Source organism: Crocodylus siamensis, chromosome 5 (genome assembly GCF_052110815.1).
Source record: "Crocodylus siamensis isolate JL-2025a chromosome 5, ASM5211081v1, whole genome shotgun sequence".
NCBI classification, from domain to species: domain Eukaryota; kingdom Metazoa; phylum Chordata; order Crocodylia; family Crocodylidae; genus Crocodylus; species Crocodylus siamensis.
This window is the reverse complement of record NC_143399.1, coordinates 165587535-165607179: the sequence shown is the minus strand read 5'-3', so window position 1 is coordinate 165607179 and position 19645 is coordinate 165587535. Positions and strand designations below refer to the sequence as shown.

Below are 19645 nucleotides of genomic sequence, written 5' to 3'. Positions count from 1 at the left end.
CCCATAGTAATTATTTGCAGGACTGAGCATGCAAAGAAGAAGAGAAGCATGCTTTCTTGTTTTAAAGCAAATGTATTAAAGATACGGTGGTCCATGGAGCCCCATTATCCAGCCCCTGGTCCTGAACTGGACCCATACACAGTTTGTGCTAGATCAGCCTCATGTGCAAGGCCTAGGATGCAGGCTGCACACTGTACCCATACTTCTGAGCTCCCCTGCCCACCCCTGGCCAGTCTAGTGTGGGTACCATGTCCAGCATGTCCCAGATTAGCTGGAGTAGCACACTTCCTGGATTGGTCCCACATGGGCACTGTGTGCAGTGCAGTCCTGGACTGGTCAAAGTGTGTCACGTGTGCTAGATACAGCATTACATGGTGGGGCAGCTCCATGAGCTTGATCCAGCCCATGGGGCCATTCATATGCCGTTCATCTGGCCAGTAGACAAGCTCTGCACTGCTAATGGGGCCAGATGAATTTGACACCCCTGTTTTGGAGAAAGGAAAAAAAGTAGAGTCCTCCCAGATATAAACAAAACACTTAAAATGAGAGAGAAGCCTCACTGGTACTAGTCTTTTCAAAGCAGCAATATTCACCTAATTATTAACCGTGTAATTAGTGATCCACTTATTATTCATTTTGCTTGGAATGCCTACCACAAATTCTAACTGCAGTGAGAAATTATGCAAAAGAGCACTTACTGGTGCACCTGGATGGCCACTGCCTTTCAGTCCAGGTGGCCCTGGTAATCCTGGGAATCCTATTTCACCCTGAATGCAAATAATAGAACCAAGAATTGCATCAGTAATTGGACTACACAAGACAAGATATACATGCAAACATGTGGTACCTAAATAAACTATATGAGATGCTTTTGGGGAAAATAAAATAAAGGGCTGTTCACTTTTGCAATTTTATCACAAATTTCACAATGATTTGTGTGTTCTGTCACAGTTTTAAATTCTTGAATCAGAAATGGTGCAGAATCTCAGGTTTCTTTTCGGAAAAAGTAAATTTCTAGCATTTATAACAGCAGAGAGAAATTTTGAAAAATTTTAGAGGTTAGGAAACCAGAAGCCCAATTAAAAGAACTCTTTCTTTTTTTTTAATTAAAATCCTGTGGCTTGTTAACTTGGCTCACTTTTTTTTTAATCTTAATTTAGGATTTTTAAACACTAGAAGTTGGCAAGGCTAACATCATTGTTTGCTAACCTCACATGTCTAGAATTATGTTGCAGGTTCTGCATTTCAAGTAACTCAGCCTCTCAAATTACTGTGAAACCAGAAAATATTCTGTTAGGGAAGCAGAGAAGTGAAAGAGAAACTCCTATGCAATTCCCTTTGGACCTAGTGCTGGCCACGGGTGATGACCTGGTGAGGGGGCTGCGAGTGCTCGACCACCTGGACGACAGCGATCATCGCCTGCTGGAATTCACCATCCAGCGCAAGGTGGCAAAGGCATGCAGTAAGGCAGTGGCCCTAGATTTTAGGAGGGCAGACTTCAACGAGCTAAGGAGGATAGTTGGAGAAGTGCTGAGGTCCCGGAAGGGAGGGGAGCCGGGTGTCCAAGGAGAGTGGTCGCTCCTTAAGGAGACGATCCTCCAAGCCCAAAGGAAAGTAATCCCAATGAGGATCAAAGGGAGCAGGAGACCACACAAGCCTCCATGGCTCACCAAAAGCATCTGGGAATGTCTCCTTGCTAAAAAGGAGGCTTACACCCAATGGAAAGAAGGGGTCATCACCAGGGAGAACTATTCTGTAGTTGCTCAGGGATGTAGGGGGGTAGTTAGGAAGGCCAAGGCAGAGATGGAACTGGGACTAGCTTCCCAGATTAAGGACAATAAGAAGTTTTTTTTTTTAAATACATAGGGGGTAAAAAGAAGGTCCCGGGTAATGCGGGGCCCTTGCAGGATGCGTTGGGAAATTTGGTCGTCACACCAGACGGCAAAGCTAACATGTTTAAAAATTTCTTTGCCTCTGTCTTCCTAAGTAGGGACCAGAACAGCCACCTCCCTGCTGGGCCCCCCTCGGGCCCTGGGGGGAGGCACACCTGGGCCACAGGTTAGCGAGGATTTAGTTAGGGAGCTTCTGGAGGGGTTGGACGTATTCAAGTCAGCTGGTCTGGGTGATCTCCACCCTAGAGTTCTAAAGGAACTGGCCGAGGTCATTGCAAGTCCCCTGACACGGCTTTACAAGCACTCGTGGTGCTCTGGTGAGGTACCGGAGGACTGGAAGAGGGCCAGCGTGGTTCCCATCTTCAAAAAAGGCAGGAAGGAGGACCTGGGAAACTATAGGCCGGTTAGTCTTACCTTAATCCTAGGCAAGCTGTTTGAGAAAATTATGCTGGCACACATCCAGGAGGGGCCAGCAGGGGACTGCATGCTTAGGGGCAACCAACACGGGTTCATTAGTAGCAGGTCCTGTCAGACCAACCTGGTGGCCTTTTACGATCAGATCACCAGATCATTAGATGCAGGGGTAGTAGTGGATATAGTCTTCCTGGACTTCCGGAAGGCTTTTGACACTGTCTCTCACCCCGTTCTCATTAAGAAACTGGGGAGCTGTGGTGTAGACACCCACACAGTCAAATGGGTTGCCAACTGGCTGGAGGGCTACAACCAGAGGGTGGTAGTGGATGGGTCCTTCTCAACCTGGAAGGACGTGGGCAGTGGGGTTCCGCAGGGCTCGGTCCTCAGGCCCGCACTGTTCAACATCTTCATCAGTGATTTGGACAAGGGGGTAAAAAGCACCCTGTTCAAATTTGCTGATGACACTAAGATGTGGGGGGATGTGGGCACACTGGAAGGATGCAACAGGCTAAAATCAGACCTAGACAGGTTACAAGGCTGGGCGGATGAGAATAGGATGGGTTTCAACTCAGACAAGTGCAAGGTGATGCACCTCGGGAGGAACAACTGGCACCATACCTACAGGTTAGGGAACTCCTCTCTTGTCAGCACGGAGGTGGAAAAGGATCTTGGGGTCATCATTGACTCCAAGATGAACATGGGCCGGCAGTGTGGGGAGGCAGTTAGGAAGGCCAACCGCACCTTGGCATGCATCCACAGGTGCATCTCGAGCAGATCCAAAGAGGTGATCCTACCCCTCTATGCGGCACTGGTCAGGCCGCAGCTGGAGTACTGCGTCCAGTTCTGGGCGCCACACTTCAAGAGGGATGTCGACAGCATGGAGAGGGTCCGGAGGAGGGCCACTTGTATGATCAGGGGACAACAGGGCAGGCCCTATGAGGACAGGCTACGGGACCTGAACCTGTTCAGCCTCCAAAAGAGAAGGCTGAGGGGGGATCTTGTGGCCTGTTATAAACTAGTTAGGAGGGATCAGCAGGCATTGGGGAGTCACTGTTCCCCCCGAGCACCGCCAGGAGTGACCAGGAATAACAGTCACAAGCTGGCAGAGGGTAGGTTTAGGCTAGATATCAGGAGGCGCTACTTCACAGTCAGGGCAGCTAGGGTCTGGAACCAACTTCCAAGAGAAGTGGTGCAGGCTCCCACCCTGGGGGGTTTTAAGAGGAGGTTAGATGAACATCTTGCTGGGGTCGTTTGACCCCAATACTCTTTCCTGCCATGGCAGGGGGTCGGACTAGATGATCTGCTCAGGTCCCTTCCGACCCTAGAAACTATGAAACTATGAAAAGGGGAGGAGTCCAACTATTGCAAATGAAATGATAATGGAGGTTCCTTATTATTCTTATGAGTAGATATCTGCTTGGCTTTCAATGTTTGTACAAAATTGAGGAAGTTTTAAAAATATTTAGTCACCCGTGTGTGTGTGTACACAGACATGTACGTGTTCATGTATATAAAGAAAAACCTGGAACATAAGTTTATTCCTCTTTTGTTTTTTTTACTCCAAATCCCAACTCTTTAAAGAGCTGCCAAACAGATGTTTTCATTTAACCTTAGCTGACCATTACAAAAAACTCAGAACAAGATGTTAACATGTTTTCTCCTCTAAGAATTGGGGAAGTTTTCTAGCTATTTCCTGCTTTAAAATGTAGTTGAATCAAAGTCCTGCACTTCAAATCTTTTATAACAACTACATCTAAAATAAAAGGCATATAGTACATCACATATAAGAAATAATATTATTTCTTATCATGGTTCCATGGACTTCTTGTACTCAGTAGGTACAAAGGCAAATTGTCAGGGACTGTAACAGCCTGCTCCCCCACCCTGTCTGTTTGGTCAGCTGGAGTGTTTCAGGCTGTCTATGCCTGCAGCTCCCCTGATTGCCTGTCCCAATTTATACCCATCTGTGTGCAGCACACGTGTCTGCTGTCTTGCTCCTGAACACTTGGGTTGTGATTCCAGCTTCTGATTCATTTTATTTTCTTACTCTGCTTCCCTGTCTCCTTGTCCTCAGTGGCTTCTGACTTGGCCTTTACCTTTGACCTTTACTCTTCCAGCATCCCAATGGTATGATGCTGAGTGCCAACAAATGAACAGCCTGAAGTGAGTTAAACAGAGAAAACCCTACCCTGCAGTAACTGCCAATGCTCTCGCTCATCCTTTAGTAAGGGAAAGCTAAGCCATGATAGTTTAGTCCTTGTTTCACTGGGGGCAAAGCACCCCAAATTATTCTCACGTTCCACATGGTCAAAGCAGACACACAGACAGTTACTGTTGGTCAGGTGATCCATGGTAATTTCTCTGCTCCCTTTTATTCCTCAGTAATTTGTTAATTTGTCCATATAGATACCCACCATGGCTGACAAAGGGAACAGGAAATGCAGATAATTTTCATTAGTAGAAAAGACAAAAGTAGTAGAGTCAAAAGATTCCAGCTGGAAAAAGAGACTTAGCAAATGCTGTTCAATTTTTTTGAAGGATTTCACCAAAATTGAAGAGAATGTGAAGTATGTGACTGGGTCCAAAATGAAAGAACAGTAGCAGTGACAATGCTGTGTATGCTTGATTTTTTAGGATGCCTCAAAACAGCCCACTCCTTTGACAAAAAGCATTGAAGTCTGTATGTTTGGCAATGGAAATTTTCAAACAAGTGTTGGTTGGCTTAACAGATTTCATGGATGATTTGAAACTGCATCAGATGTAATCTGCAGAAAAGAAACTGCCAGTCCAATAAGAAATGGCAAGCAGAAAAAATTAAAAGGTTGATTACTATTGTATATGTTGCCAAATAGTGCACTCATTGTAAAAAGTGGTTCTTGTTGTGGGGACAAGAAATCCAAGGAATGACTGACTACGCTATTTTTCAATTAATCAGGAGCAGAAAAGCTAATACTACTGATAATCAGTGATGATTCAGCCATGCCATGCTACTTCAAGAATGAAGCTTTACTTCATTGCAACTGCAGAGTCAATATGTGTGTGCATAATGTATAATTTATTTAATGAGTTCTTGTTAAAAGTTGATGCCTTGAAATGGGGACAAGGAACCAGCAAGATTCCTATGCTGACTGACAGTTGTTCGTCACACAACAGAATGATGGTGTAAATTAATTGGCTAATTGTCGAATCTCAAATATCAATCACTTATGGAGAATCATCACTGAATAGAAGTGCTTCTAGTAGCGTTCCACAGGGACTGGTGCTAGACCTAATACCATCCAGCACATTCATCAATAATTTGGAAGCAAATATAAAATCACTGCTGATTTAAAATTTGCAGATGACACACAAATTGGTAAAATGGTAAAAAATGAGAGGATGGGGCAATCATACAGAACAATCTAGACTGCTTTGTAAAATGGGCCTGTCAGATTAAAACTGCCATATACAGAGTTATACACAAACCCCTCTGTGCTGCTCCCTTGCAGTGTGGAGAACTGAACATGCAGTATGTGGCACTGCAGACGTGTCTGCAGCCCCACATATACTGCATGGCTGTGCTCATCTGGATGCGGTCATAAGTGGTATGTTGGGCCACTTACAAAGATTTTTATTCCTGTTCCCTCCTGTGCAATTCAGCTTATCCAGGTTCACAAGATATTCAGTCTATCCACTTACATGCCCAAATTCTGGCAGTAGTATTCTGGATAGCCAACTCTTTGTATATCTAGAAACTTGATTATGTATGTGAAAACTGAATAGACAGTGGGGGAGCTAGCCCTTCAAGCATTTTCAAAGTCTAGTTCTGGTTCTGTTCCCAGTTCAGCCCAAGAGCAAAGCACCCTGGGTTCTGTAATTAGAGAACGGGCTATAGGAGCTGTAGTTTAGCTACCAATGCATATCGAGAAATGCTGAAAGATTATAAAAGAGCTTTCACTCTGCTTTAAAGCTAAAGCTTAGGAAAGGGCTAAGACTTCTTGTTGAGCTCCTTTGCTTCTCTTGTTGATATGAAAAGCTTAGTAAGTGAAAGAGCATGGGGAGAGACCTGAAGGAATGGTCTAAAAGCTGGGAAAACTACCCTAAGGGTACTGTAATATATTTTACTAGAAAACTAAAGACCTGAAGAGAATAGGAACTACATCAAAACAGGATAGTGGGCTAGATGGACAGCTCTTGTGTCAAACAGTGACTGAAAATGGATGCTAAAGGGGTTAGTGAAGAAGGCACGTCAAGAATTTTTCACCCCCTATCCCTCTGCCCCTGCAGCTTCCAACATTCTACCTGTGGGTCTTCAGCAAAGGCTGTGGAAGGCTCTGTAAGCCCCTGCACCAAATGATGAATCTGGATTTTTACATCAGAAGAAGAGGTTAGTGTAACTTTACTAGTCAGTTAATTGTCATGTTATTAATGCCCTGGAATATAATTTGCTGAAGTGTTTGCCTTCTCATTGCTGTAACTGAGCTCAGCCTAGATGTGATTTGAACACAAAAAAGTGCTATGTAATACTGAAAAAACAGGTCCTATGGTTCTCAGATTTGGTTCTCAGAATTAGAGGATATTTCACCCTTAGACTATGGACAGACATTACACATAAACCAGTTTAAGTGATCAGAAACTGGTTTAAACCTATAACAGAACAAATGTTCAGTGCACATAAACCAGTTTGAAAATGGCTGAAACCGGTTTGAGATAAACCTGGTTGAATATCAGACTAAACTGATTTGGGTCAGACCAGTTTATGCAATGTCTGTCCCAGACCCCTTGTTGGTTTAAGATAAACCAGACACCCCCAGCATCCCAGCATGCTCTCTGGGCTGGGCAGGGTTCTCTGCTCCACAGCAGGGCTGGCCGCTCCCCTCTGCTCCCTGGCTGCAGCTCCAGAGGGTGCAGGCTGTTTCCCCCCTCCCCTCACCACTCCCTGTTAAGCAGAAATCCCCCCCTCCCCTCTGTCTTGCTGAGGAGGTGTCTGTGTATTAGCTAGCAAACCACATGCTGGCTTCCGTCCTGCAGAATCAGCAAGTAGCTGGTAGTGTCCCTCTGTTTTCTTAATTGTGTGATAAACACTGTTATCAATTCCCTGCTGGGCTAATCAGAGCATCCTGGGAGCCTGGCCACACCCCCTCAGTTCCATGCTGTGGAAGGAAGGGAGGGCTGCTCTAGGCCCCTGCTGCCTTCTAGCCTGAGCCACTGCAGGCATGTGCCTGCATTTCTGGGATGTCTGTCTGGTTACAAAACTGATAAAGCTTAGCTAGATTAAACTAACCTGCAAAGATTGAATCAATTCAGGCTTTCTGAATGTCTGTCCCTAGCCTTAATGTTTCTTGTGCCTAAGTTTACTCCCACTTCACAGCAATAACAAATTCATGTAATCTGTGAAGTGTTCAAACGAGAGAATGAGAATCAACCAAAAGTCCATGAGGGAAAAAGTCTGTATTCATACCAGTACGTAAAACATGAAGCTACACACAGAACAATGAGGAGAAAGCCAGATAATGAATAGCTGCTGGTTAAGTAAGCACCTGCCATTCTCTACACTGAACTAGGGCAGAGGTTTGGTGGGTGAAACAGTACATATTTATATGTAATTAAACTAAACTACATGTCGCTTAAAACTGTCATAGGGCAGCCCAACTTGTTGACACAGTGGCTAGATTATATCAAGCACAGACTATATTCCAGCAGTTTACTCAGGGTTAGATGGTCACTAATCCACCACCCCGTCTATACCTGCCCCATAACACTGAAAGTGCAGCCACAGGGGAGGTGCAGTTTTGTTCTTCTTTCTGTCTTTGTGGAATAATCCCATTCAGTGTTAGGGCCAATTCATTCCTGTCCCTCCAGCAGTGCTGGCAGCCCTGTTTTACTTGCTTGAGATCACACCATGGGCCAGCATCAAGGCTATTCACTTGACACTGATACCTGATATAGTCCTGTGCCTTTCCTGGCCCCCAGGACCCAAGCCACTGCCCCAAGGGCCACTCCAGCCAAGCTGTGTCTGGGACTTGGTGGGGAAGGTGGCACTATGACAGTGCCTACTTCTTCCTGGAGGCACTCTGTGCCTACCCTCGCAACACCAATATGCATTTTCTAAGCTCAGTTTCCCCCCAACTCCACATATTATTCTACCAGCCCCTACAATACCATGAGCAGCCCCTTTTCCCTATAAATATCCTCTTTTGTAGTGTCCTTGTCAGGCATGCCATGTAGCAGCCCTGCTGTATTATAATGTATATACCCCACAGAGGTTGAATTAAGGTTATACAGGCAAACTTAATTTTGGCATTTACTACTTTTGAGCGCTTGATTTTGCAATATTATTATGTCTTACTTTTTTATATAATAGACTACTAAAGTGAATTCTGAGAGAAGAAAATAGAAAATAAAATACATGTAACATTTTAAAATAATATGAATCTTGGTGCATAATTTGGCAATGGTATTAAAATAAGTGTTGTAACAACTTGCATTCATGAGTGTAGCTACAAAATGCAGTGTTGCCAATTCATAGTTTTATCATTAATTTTGTAACATTAGATGCTTGTTTTAAAGCACCAACAACTGGAATCAGGAAACTTCACAAGAACTGGTTTTCATCAAACATGTAAACATCTGACCATCATGGTAACAGATAAAAACTTAAAAAAAAAAAAAAAAGAATGAGTCGAAAGACTAAAACCACTTTAAAATGGAGCTTGACATGTGTTGTTTGTTTTTTTTAAAAACCTTCCTAACTTTGAAACTTAACTTACTGTATTTTTGAATGCTTAAGACTGGCAATACTGCAAGACTCACAGCCAAGCTGTTTGACCCTTCATCAAAATTTCTAAGTATTGACAGATCTTAGTGATAGGGATAAAGTCCATGGGAATGAGGCAAAGACCATCTGAGATAAATTCAAGAATGTATCCTCCCATGGAATAAGGCATACCTCTTATGTTACGTATGCAAAACAGGATGCACATGGAATAATTATTTATTCATAATTACTGAAGTGATCAAATGTATATAAAAAGTAGCTTATTCCAAACCAAATCCATAAAGAACTGAGGTATCAGGCAGTTCAGGTTTTTCGGGCTTCATCCAAACATTACACTGCACAAACGTTAAACACTAAGTACAACTTGGATGCATCTACACAAGACACTTTACTGTACAGTAGAGCAAATTACTGCTTATTAAGCATCTGCATCTACACATGTAGACTCTTACTGCACATTAATTTACTCTACTTGGCAGTTAATCTGCTACCTGCAAACACAAGTAGCAAATCAATTGCATAGTAATTTTTGCGCAGTAAGTCGCATGTAGAAGGCTGACTGGGAGCAAATTTCTTCCTGGGAGCCTGGATTGCTCCCTACCCCTTGGTGCTGCCTGCTGCCAGGGCGGGCTCTGCCACCGGAGCCTAGGCAGGGACAATGTCCCCCTGCCCCAGCTGCAAAGCACCCAGCCCCCACTCTGTGATCGTGGAGTGGGGGCAGGAAGCAATCTCCCAACCAGCTCTGGGCTCCCTGTGTGGGCAGTGATGGACATGGGGCTGGGACCTGGCCTTGACTGGGACAGTTCCCAGCCAACCCTGGGCTGCACGGAAGTCTGCATGTGCAGCGTGGAGGTGGCTGGGGACTGTGTTGATTCAGGCAGTCTCCAGCCAGCTCCAGGGGCAGAGGGTATCCCAGTTAAGGGCAGGTCCCAGTTAAGGGCAGGTCCCAACCCCATGATCAGGGGAACAGGGCTTGGAAAGAACTGCAGGGGAGGCAGAGGTCCTAGACCCCTGACCTTATCTGCTGGTGAGGTAGCTAACAGTGAATCCCCAATCAGTGGACCAGGGCCAGGATCTCCGTGCTGCTGGGGTAGGGGGACACTGTTCCCATCCAGGCTTTGCCACCAGAGCCTGCCCTGGCAGCAGAAAGCTGCTGTGGGTAGGGAGCAATCTCTTAGCCCATGTGACAAGACAGCTGTATCCTGGCCCTGTTGTCCCTGCCAGCCCCTGGTCTGGCACCCAGGGGGAGCCTAAAGCTCCTCCTGGCTGCTGCAGGGTGCAGTGCATGGTCAGAGGGAGCTGAAGCAAACTACTGTCAGGAGCAGCAAATCTGCTTCCAAATGGGCACATGTATAGATGCCTGCGCCTGGTGGGTTTACTCCAAAGTAAACCCATCTAGCAGCATTTGCACATGTAGATGCACCCCTTGCATTTCTTCTTATTCCATCTCTTCTTTGAACTACCAAGCTACATACCTTTGGTCCCATTATTGAATTTCCAGGGATTCCATCCTCTCCCTTTTGCCCAATAGGTCCTGGATCTCCCTATACACAAAAAAAAATTGATTATTTACAGTTTTCACTCTAAAGCAGCTTGAGATATCAATATACTTTTTGGTAGTAAAATGATAATGACTCGGTCTACTTAGGAAGCCACCAATATTTTTCAGAAAAGTTTTCTGGTCTCCTTTACTCTTCTACTTGTGAAACAAATTTCAAATGCTTAGAAAGTGTATTATGCCTTGAAGATTGAATTTGAAGACCAACTGTTTTAAAAATGTGCTAATTACATGATGGCCCTGTGGCTTCTGCCAAAGTAAACCAGGATATGTGGTCTCTTCCAGAAAGAGTTGTTGGTGCCAGGTCAGCACAATTTTTCTTCTTTCAGAAGTTCTGCAGGAGGACAAAAGTAGCCCAAACCGTGGCTAATTTTGGCCATAGCAGGAGTATGGCAATGAAGCCCAGGCGGGCATCCAGATGAGCACGGTTGTGCGGTATGTGGTGCTGTAAACACCTTGATTGCTAAAGAGAGGCTGAAGCAATCGGGCTTATTTAGTCTGCAGAAGAGAAGAGCGAGGGGGGAATTGGTAGCAGAGTTCTGGTTCCACAGAGGATGGAGCTAGACTTCTCAGCAGTGACAGATGACAGAATAAGGAGCAATGGTCTCAAGTTGCAGCAAAGGGAGGTTTAGATTTGGTGTTAGGAAAAACTCTCTAACTAGGAGGGTCTTGAAGCACTGGAATGAGTTGCCTAGAGAGGTGGTGGAATCCCCTTCCTTGGAGGTTTTTAAGGCCCAGCTTGACAAAGCCCTGGCTGGAATGATCTAGTTGGAGATGGTCCTGTTTTGGGCAGGGGATTGGGTTACATGACCTCCCTTCCAACCCTAATTTTCTATAATTTTATTATTAACAGAGTAGGGTCAGATGCCTAAAAAATAAAGAGCCTTCGCTAAATTGATTCCTTGACCTCTTTCCTGGGGCCATTAAAATCTGGTTCCATCCAGTTCCAAAAGTTCCCATGGGCCAAAGACATTTTAAAATTAAACGAGAGTCCAATTATTAGCATGTCAAATCAATCATCTATAAATATTGGGCCTAGGGCAAGCAATAAGTTGGACCTTTTCCAAAGCTTGGCAGGAAAAAAACAACACAGCAAGAGTCCCCAGGAAAACAGAGATGCCTGGCCAGCAGACCTGTTATTCCTAAATCCAAAACTGTGTAATCATTGTCTTTATTAGTACTAATAAGTCTTTGCCATTCCATATTCTAATAAAGCTTTTGAATTGTGACTGGAATGGTCTCATCGATCAATTAATCTCATTCCTAACCACAGGTCCATTCAAAGCGTAACAGTCTCTGGGCTCAGATTTGAGGTGCTACTCGCATAATTCCTCAAAAGGGCAGTATCCCGGCAAGAGCTATATTTCTTTCTTTTTTAAATATTATACAGAAAACAAAGTGTTCATCAGAACATCTTAGATGTTTTCTAGCAAAACAACTAACCTTTTTGAACTGAGAGCATTTTCTCTTCATACATTCTGAATGAAGGTGGCACTGTCAGCGGGGGGTGAGGGAAGAAGAGGTCTTTGCAAAACCATGTCAACAGTTCTGTTACAAGCTGCAAAACCAGGTTCCACGGTGTGCTATCTCATAGCTCAGAAAAAGGCAGGAAGACTTCTTGCTCTCAAAAGTGCTTTAGTTCAACTGTTAACAGGCACACAAGGATGGCTAACAGCTTTCTGTTGATGTTATCAGTCAGCCCTTAGGGAAGGAGTTAACCCTTACTACTCCACAAGGATACCTCGTGTGCCCCTATCATACCACTCAAAGAATGGCAAACTAATCAGAGAGATTATTTAAAGGTAAAAGAAAATTGGGTATAAGTAACTTCAAGTAGATAGTTATCCTGTCTGTAATGACCAGAAAAACTCTATGTTTATGCCTTGTGGATCCCACTGTCAAAACTAGACAATGTCTGACTGTTTAAGAAGTGATTAAACTGCTAGCATGATAAAACAGTTCCTTAGAGCTGCTTAGAAAAAAAAAAAAAGCTTTTCTTTAAAAAAAAAAAAAAATCACAAAGGAAAACTTTCCAAAGTGCTTAACCCTTAAATTTAGACATAATTTTGTTAGCAAGTCATGGTCAGTTTCACATTTTGCTCATGTGAGTAGTCCTGTAACAGCAAATTGTTCGTTTGAATAAAGTGAGCAGGATTTGACTCTAACAATGTAATATCTAATACTTGCTTTGCAGTAACACCTGCAGGCCATGTGGCCCTGAGATCCGTGTTGGAAACACTTATTGCAGTGAGTGAAAAGCCTTGTGCACAAAGCACATTGACCCTGGTCTGTATGGAACTACTGTAACATTCAGGAAGACACGGCCTTCGAGACACTGACATGACCACATCTAGTATTGCCTTAATGAGAAAAATGTAGGCTTATTCTACAGAATGTAGGTCTATTCTAATGTGACTAAAACATAAAATAGATAGGAGATGGATTTTAAAGAAGATGGCTGCTATTTAGAAGCACAGAGTTGGAAGGATCATCAAATGCAATCCTCTTTACAGATAAGGTTCCTACACCGCCTCCCAGACAGCTGCCTAAACAACCTCTTCTTGAAACCTCCAATTAAGGTGATGCCATAATTTCCCTGGGAAACGCGTTCTACTGTCCTGCTGTTCTCCCTGTTTGAAAGATGTTCCTGAGAATTAATCAAAATTCCTCTTTGCTACAACTTAAACACATTGCTTTACATCCTGCTGTGGAAAGGAAAGGAACTCCTGTTCTACCTCTTTTATGGCAGCCTTTCAAATATTTGAAAGCCACTATCATATCCCCCCATTTAGATTCTTTTCTCTAGACTAAACATACCTAGTACTCTTGACTTTTTCTCATGGAATTTGTATTTCAACTTTTTGGCTTGGTTGTTGAATAGTATAATGCTATAATCTCCCATGTCTTACATACAGTGCTTCTGTTAACAAAGCCCTGAATCATTTGCTTTTTGTGGCAGCATCACGTTGCTTACTCATGCAGTTTCAGACACCATAATTCTTCTCAGCAAAATTACTGCCTGTCCTAGATCATTATCCCCTTTTGCATCTTTTCTAGATATAGTGCCTTACCTTCACCTATGGTGAATTTCATTTTCTTGTCTAGTGCCCAGTTCTCCAATTTATCAAGATTTTTCTGAATCATAATCCTATCCTGTCAAAGTTTTTTCAGTCTCTTAATTTTGTGTCACCTACAAACTTGGTCAATAAGCTCTTTAATCTCACATGCATTAAACAACAGTGTTTTAAAACACCTGTCTCAGAATAGATCCCTATGCCTACTACATTCCCCTTATCCACCAAGCTAGTAGTCTTGACAAAACAATTAAATCAAATTGGTTTGGTGTGATTTTGTTTTTAACAAAAAAATGTTGACTTGATGATCATCCCTTTATCCTCTTAATTTCAGAGGAGGAAGTTAAACCACAGCCACAAAGGAAAATATGTATACTTTTGCGGATGAAAAAGTGTATTCATGATCCAGTACAGTGTTAAATAACCTCCATGCTAAATAATTGATTTGTGATGCTGGCACCCTTCAGTCATCTCGCCCAACCTCAGCCCTGGAATTCAGCCCACCTTTGAATAGTCCTGGCTCCATCCACAGAAGGGAATCATGAACACATGAAGGGTATATCAGTTAACTAAGATGTAACGTTTCCTCTTCAAATGCAGGTAGCAAATTTAACTGCTGAGTAGTTACTGCACAGTAAGGCATATGTAGACAGCCAACATGGAACAAATTTGCTTCCAGTCAGCTATGCAGCAGAGGCAGGAGATTGCTTCCAGTCCCCGGGAACTTTCTATTACTGGGGTGGGCTCCAGTGGTGGAGCCCAAGCTGGGACAGTGTCCCCCTGCCCTGGCAGCAGGGAGCTCTCAATCATGGAGCCAGGAGCTGGGAGATTGCCCCTAGGAGCTGCCTGCTGCTGGGGTGGGTGATCATTGAACCAGGGCTTGGAGCTCCCTGCTGCTGGGGCAGAAGGACATTATCCCAGCCCAGGCTTTGCCACCAGAGCCCACCCTAACAGCAGGCAGCTTCTGGGGCCAGGGAGCAATCTCACAGCTGCTGCTCCGATCACAGGAAAGCAATCTCGCAGCTGAGAGTTCCTTGCACAGGAAAATTGCCCACCCAGCCTGGAACTGGCTGGGGCCTTCCCAAGACTGGGACAGTTGCCAGCCAGCCCCAGGCTGAGCAGAGGTGTCTGCACTTGGAGCCTGGAGCTGGCTGGTGACTGTCCCAAACTGTTCTGGCTGGCTGGGAACTGTTTCCAGGCTGCTCCCACTGGGAGCAAATCTGCTCCCAAATGCCTGCTTACATGGATGCCTGCCCAGGATGGGTTTACTTCCCAGTAAATTACTGTAGAATAAACCCATCTAGTAGCATTTGCATGTGTAGACATGCCCAGGGTCCATCAACTATCTCATGTGCGTCTCAGTGACCTTTATCTCTGGGTGCTAAATCACCTCTGTAGACAGTGGCCACAAGTTGCAATGAAATTACAAATATCACATATCAATTTACAACATTTAATTCTTGTCCTTATTCCTTATTAAAGTCAGATTTCCAGAATGCCATAAGAATGGCAATGTATCTAGTGGGCTTTTTTTGTCTATCCTATCCCAAGGGAAAAAATTCCTGATCCAAAACTCTCTTAGTCCAACCTGTCTGTCTCAGAAACGCCTTAAGTTAAATTACACTTTATTATGGCACAAATCATGGTATGACAACAGATAGTCATTAGTCTGCATTAAACAAAGAGGGTCAAGTTCCATCCCTGTCCAATTACTGCAATTTTCAATGCATTAATTTCAGGTGTGATTAAAAATTATTACTGGGTGTGTCTACACAAGATGCTTTACAGTGCAGTTGACTAACTGACTGAGTAGTAAAGTGTGACTGTCTGCACGTGCAGACACATACTGCCCAGTCAGTCAGTCAACTGTGAGGTTGATTCACTACCTTCAGATGCATGGAGCAAATTAAACACGGCATAGTGACTGCTTAGTAATCCATTCATAGACAGATGGCCAGAAGTAAATTTGCTCCCAGTCAGCCCAGGCAGCAGGAGTAGGAGAACAATCCCCCTCCCCCAGGTGGGAAATTGTTCCCTTCCCTGGGAGCTACCTGCTGCTGGGGTGAGCTCCAAGTTGGGAGTCTAGCTGGGACAGTGTGCCCCTGCACCAACAACAGGCAGCCCCCAGCTACGGCTTCAAGACTGTAGGGCTGCGCGAAGCTTTGGTTGCTGATTCAATTTGGCAGAGAGTCAACCTGATTCAGTGACCAAATCTCCGAATCTGAATCAAATTGGAGAGATTAACCCTCCAAATCGATTTGGAAAGATTTGGTGATTCAAACAGACGCAGCTTTAAATGCTTTTTCTACATACCTCTAGGTAGCAGGCGGTTTGTGAATGCTCCGATGCTGGGGCAGATGGAGCGTCCCACAAAAGTGCGGGGGGCTCCCCAGCACACTCGACAGCAGACCTGGAAGTGGACCAGAAACATTTCTGGTCCACTTCTGGGTATGCCGGGGAGCATGCAGGGGGGCCCCTGTGGCTGATCGCTGAGCCAAGAGAGCACGGGGGGCTCCCCGGTGAACCTGGAAGTGGACCAGAAGTACTTCCGGTCCATTTCCGGGTTTGCTGCCAAGCACGCAGGGGGGCACCCCACACTCCTATAGGTTCCATCCACCCCAGCATTGCAGCATTCATGAGTCATGCCTGGTACCTCGAGGTATATCGAAAAAACATTTAAAGCTGTGTATATATCTGAATCACTGATTCTCCAAATCGGCATCAAATCTTCAGATTCAGCCGAATGTAATCAGGCACAGTGTTCCAAATCAATGAATCGAAACACTGTCCCCAATTTGGGCCAAATCCAAATTGAATAGGATTTGCACACCCCTACAAGATAGCTCCCTGCCCCTGAGCTGCCTGCTCGGAGCTCAGAGCCTGGGCCTAGACAATGGCCCCCTGCCCCTGACAATAGGCAGCTCCTGGAGGCAGGGAGTAATCTCCTAGCCCTGACTGTGATCGTGGAGCTGGGGCCTGAGGACATTGTCCTGGCCAGGCTCAGAGCCCGCCCCAGCAGCAGTCAGCTCCCAGGGAGAGGGAACAATTACCTACCCTCAGCTTCAGCTGTGGAGCCGGGGATGGGAGATGTCTGCTGCCAGGGCAGGGGGACATTATACAGTCTCCAGCAAACAGATCTCAGACGATTTACCTTTGGTCCAGGTGGTCCACGAATAGATGGTCCAGGTGGTCCAGTTGAGCCTTTATATCCAGGCTCACCCTACAATAAAACAACTATATCTCAATTTCAGTTTGAAGTGGATATTTACATATTTTTCCATTTACTTGAAACTTAATTTTCAATACTTTCACATAAGATAAAAGAATCAAAACACATAAAATGGAGAGACACCTAGGTTACAATGAGTAATTAATCAAGTTTGTACAAAAATTCTTTATCTTTAAACTTATTGATAACTGAGTTTCAAGCTTGAAGCCAGCACTGATTCAAAGACTTATTTAAGAGAAATGATTTATTTGAATTCAGTCTTTTGACCGACTGCTGCTTGCAAGAACTGTCGGAACAATGTGAAATGTGATTTGAATTACTTTCCTGGTCAAAGCAGCTATTTATTATACATAAAAGCTACATTAAAAGAATGTTAAAGTTGCAAAGCTGAACAGTCAAAAATTAAGAAAGGCTAGAATTCCTGTTACATGTGGAACCTTAATTTGGCCTTCTTGAGTATAGGCAATAACAAAAAGACTTTAATTATATGGTCACACAACATTTTCCTGAGGGTTTCTGCCTCATTCAGATGAAAATATTTCTCTGTTTTTCCATCTTTCTATGAAAGTCTCATAGTATCAGAGTCTTGAAGAGGTATTGATACAGTATACCAAAAGATGGAATATAGAAAAAGAACAAACCTACTTTTGGTCCTGGAGATCCATGAGATCCTTTAACACCTTCCAGTCCTGGGAATCCTTTTTCTCCTTTCTCACCCTGATCAAAACATGCCATCTTAGTTTGCATCACTTTAAAGCTCTTTTCATGTATGGTAGACAGTTTGTTTTAAAAGCACCAAGTGCCTTAGATGCCTAATTCCCATTTGTGTCTTTGAATAAATCTTTGTAGACTCATAAATCGATATTAGGGACCAAAAACTATGATTTCTCCTGAACACATTTACTCCCCACTGACTTCAGTGAAATTTTGGACTTAATTTTTAGTACTTGTGCTTTGTAAATATCTAAGCTTTCCATATGTACTTTTTTACTATCTGATCCTATCGCACTTACTCTGAGTTAAACCTTCACATCTCAAACATATAAACTGAGACTATTACTTGCATGAGACAAAAAAGTAATTAAAAATGTATGTCAGTCATTGAACTATCATTCAAATAATGATATATAACCTTGTTTTATTTCTTAAGTATGCATGTATGTTCATACCTTTTGCCCAATGTCTCCTTTTCCAGGTGGTCCATCTGGGCCTCTTATACCTGGTTGTCCTTTTTCCCCCTAAAAAGAATTATATGCATTATCACATTAGTAATTCTGCACCACAGCAGTATCCACACAAACCACAATGCTGTACTTTCTGTATCTACGTAAAGCAACTTTCATTCTTGTTCTGAAGAGTTTGCTTGAGATAACTGGAAATTTCACAGTGGGAAATTGTTTGAATTGAAATATTTCATGAAATCATGTTGATTTCATTAAGTCTTCTGAAGGAAAGATTTAAGATTTGTTTGTTGCTTGCCAGTGGTGTGTCCCTGTGTTAATAGCTCTGCCACAGGGAGCCTGGAAGCCCTGGAAGTGCCAACTCATGCCAAGGATTCCAAGGCTTTCTGTTATAGCACCAGGAAGCCCAGTTTGAGCTAAGATTTCTGAATTCTCAGTTTTTTGTAGACTGCCAGGCAGGCAGACACCACAGGGCAGCTCAGCTTTTTAACTTTTTTGAGGGACAGAATGTTGGTTCTCCCTGTCTATCCCCATGCGGTGAGAAATTAGGGGTTTTTTTCTCATGGAATTTAGTTATGTGAAATTTCAAAGTTTTCCAAGGAATACTAATTCTAGGTTCCAGGCGATCCTACTGATTGACTATACAGATTTGGCGGGTTCCACCAGGGTTCCCCAGTAGCACAAAGTCTGAATAAGGGGTCGATTTTTGTGGCACATGATATTTGTAACCCCATGGGATCAGGAAATCATGTGCTGGTCAGCATATCCCACAAACAGGACTTGGGCAAGCCAGCTAGAATGGTTGCAGATTTAACGCATTTCTCAGGATCATTGGTTTTAATAGAAACTTATCCAGATTTTTAAACTGCCTATTCCCAGCAAAACCACTGAGGAAGGACACATAATTCATCTCCCAGATGAACATCTGTCCATTGTAAAGCTGCCCCCATGAGAAGTATGTGATGCAACTTGCAATTAGGGTCCAAATTCAATCTTTTGTGGCCTAAAGCTTTTGGCTGCTGATATTAAAAAAAAAAAAAAAAAAGACAATGCAAAAATGTGCTTTCCTGAAAGAAGCTAAATTAGTTCAACCCAGCTCCACAGTGTCTGTATAGATTGGGTGCTTTAGCGGGGCTTTTTGGTGCTTTTTAAATCAGCTATTAGATAAAAGTGCCCAAAAAACCCACTAATCTATACAAATTTTGGGTGAGCTGGGTCCAGCTAACACAGTGCCTCTTCTGGGTATGTGCTGTGCTGCACTCAACTCAGGAGTGCACTGAGTTTGAAGTGCTGTTTTTTTAGGAGGGTTTTAAACATCTGTAAGGAGCTTTTATATACAGCAAATAAATTAGTTTACCTTTTCTCCTGAGTTTCCATCTAATCCTCGTATTCCTGGATTTCCTGGTTGTCCTGGTTCTCCTGAATCTCCCTTAGAAATTTGATAAATATTAATTTTTCCACAGCTTATGAAGTTAATGCATTTTGGAAACTAAACAGGTTACATTTTAGTAGAGTTTGAGTTAATGCTGTGCAATATAGG

At 43.6% G+C, this 19645-nt stretch overlaps 1 protein-coding gene across 1 annotated transcript in view; it reads right to left on the bottom strand.

Moving 5' to 3' along the window:
- The window catches only part of COL28A1 (collagen type XXVIII alpha 1 chain), a 150599-nt gene that overhangs the window by 48720 nt on the left and 82234 nt on the right, over positions 1-19645 (bottom strand). The window contains exons 19-24 of the mRNA XM_090046961.1: positions 19463-19534; positions 18094-18162; positions 17570-17641; positions 16847-16915; positions 10539-10607; positions 699-767 (exon numbers count right to left, since the gene is read on the bottom strand). Of these exons, the coding sequence (XP_089903087.1) occupies positions 699-767; positions 10539-10607; positions 16847-16915; positions 17570-17641; positions 18094-18162; positions 19463-19534 (420 nt within the window). The remainder of the gene's footprint in view (positions 1-698; positions 768-10538; positions 10608-16846; positions 16916-17569; positions 17642-18093; positions 18163-19462; positions 19535-19645) is intronic.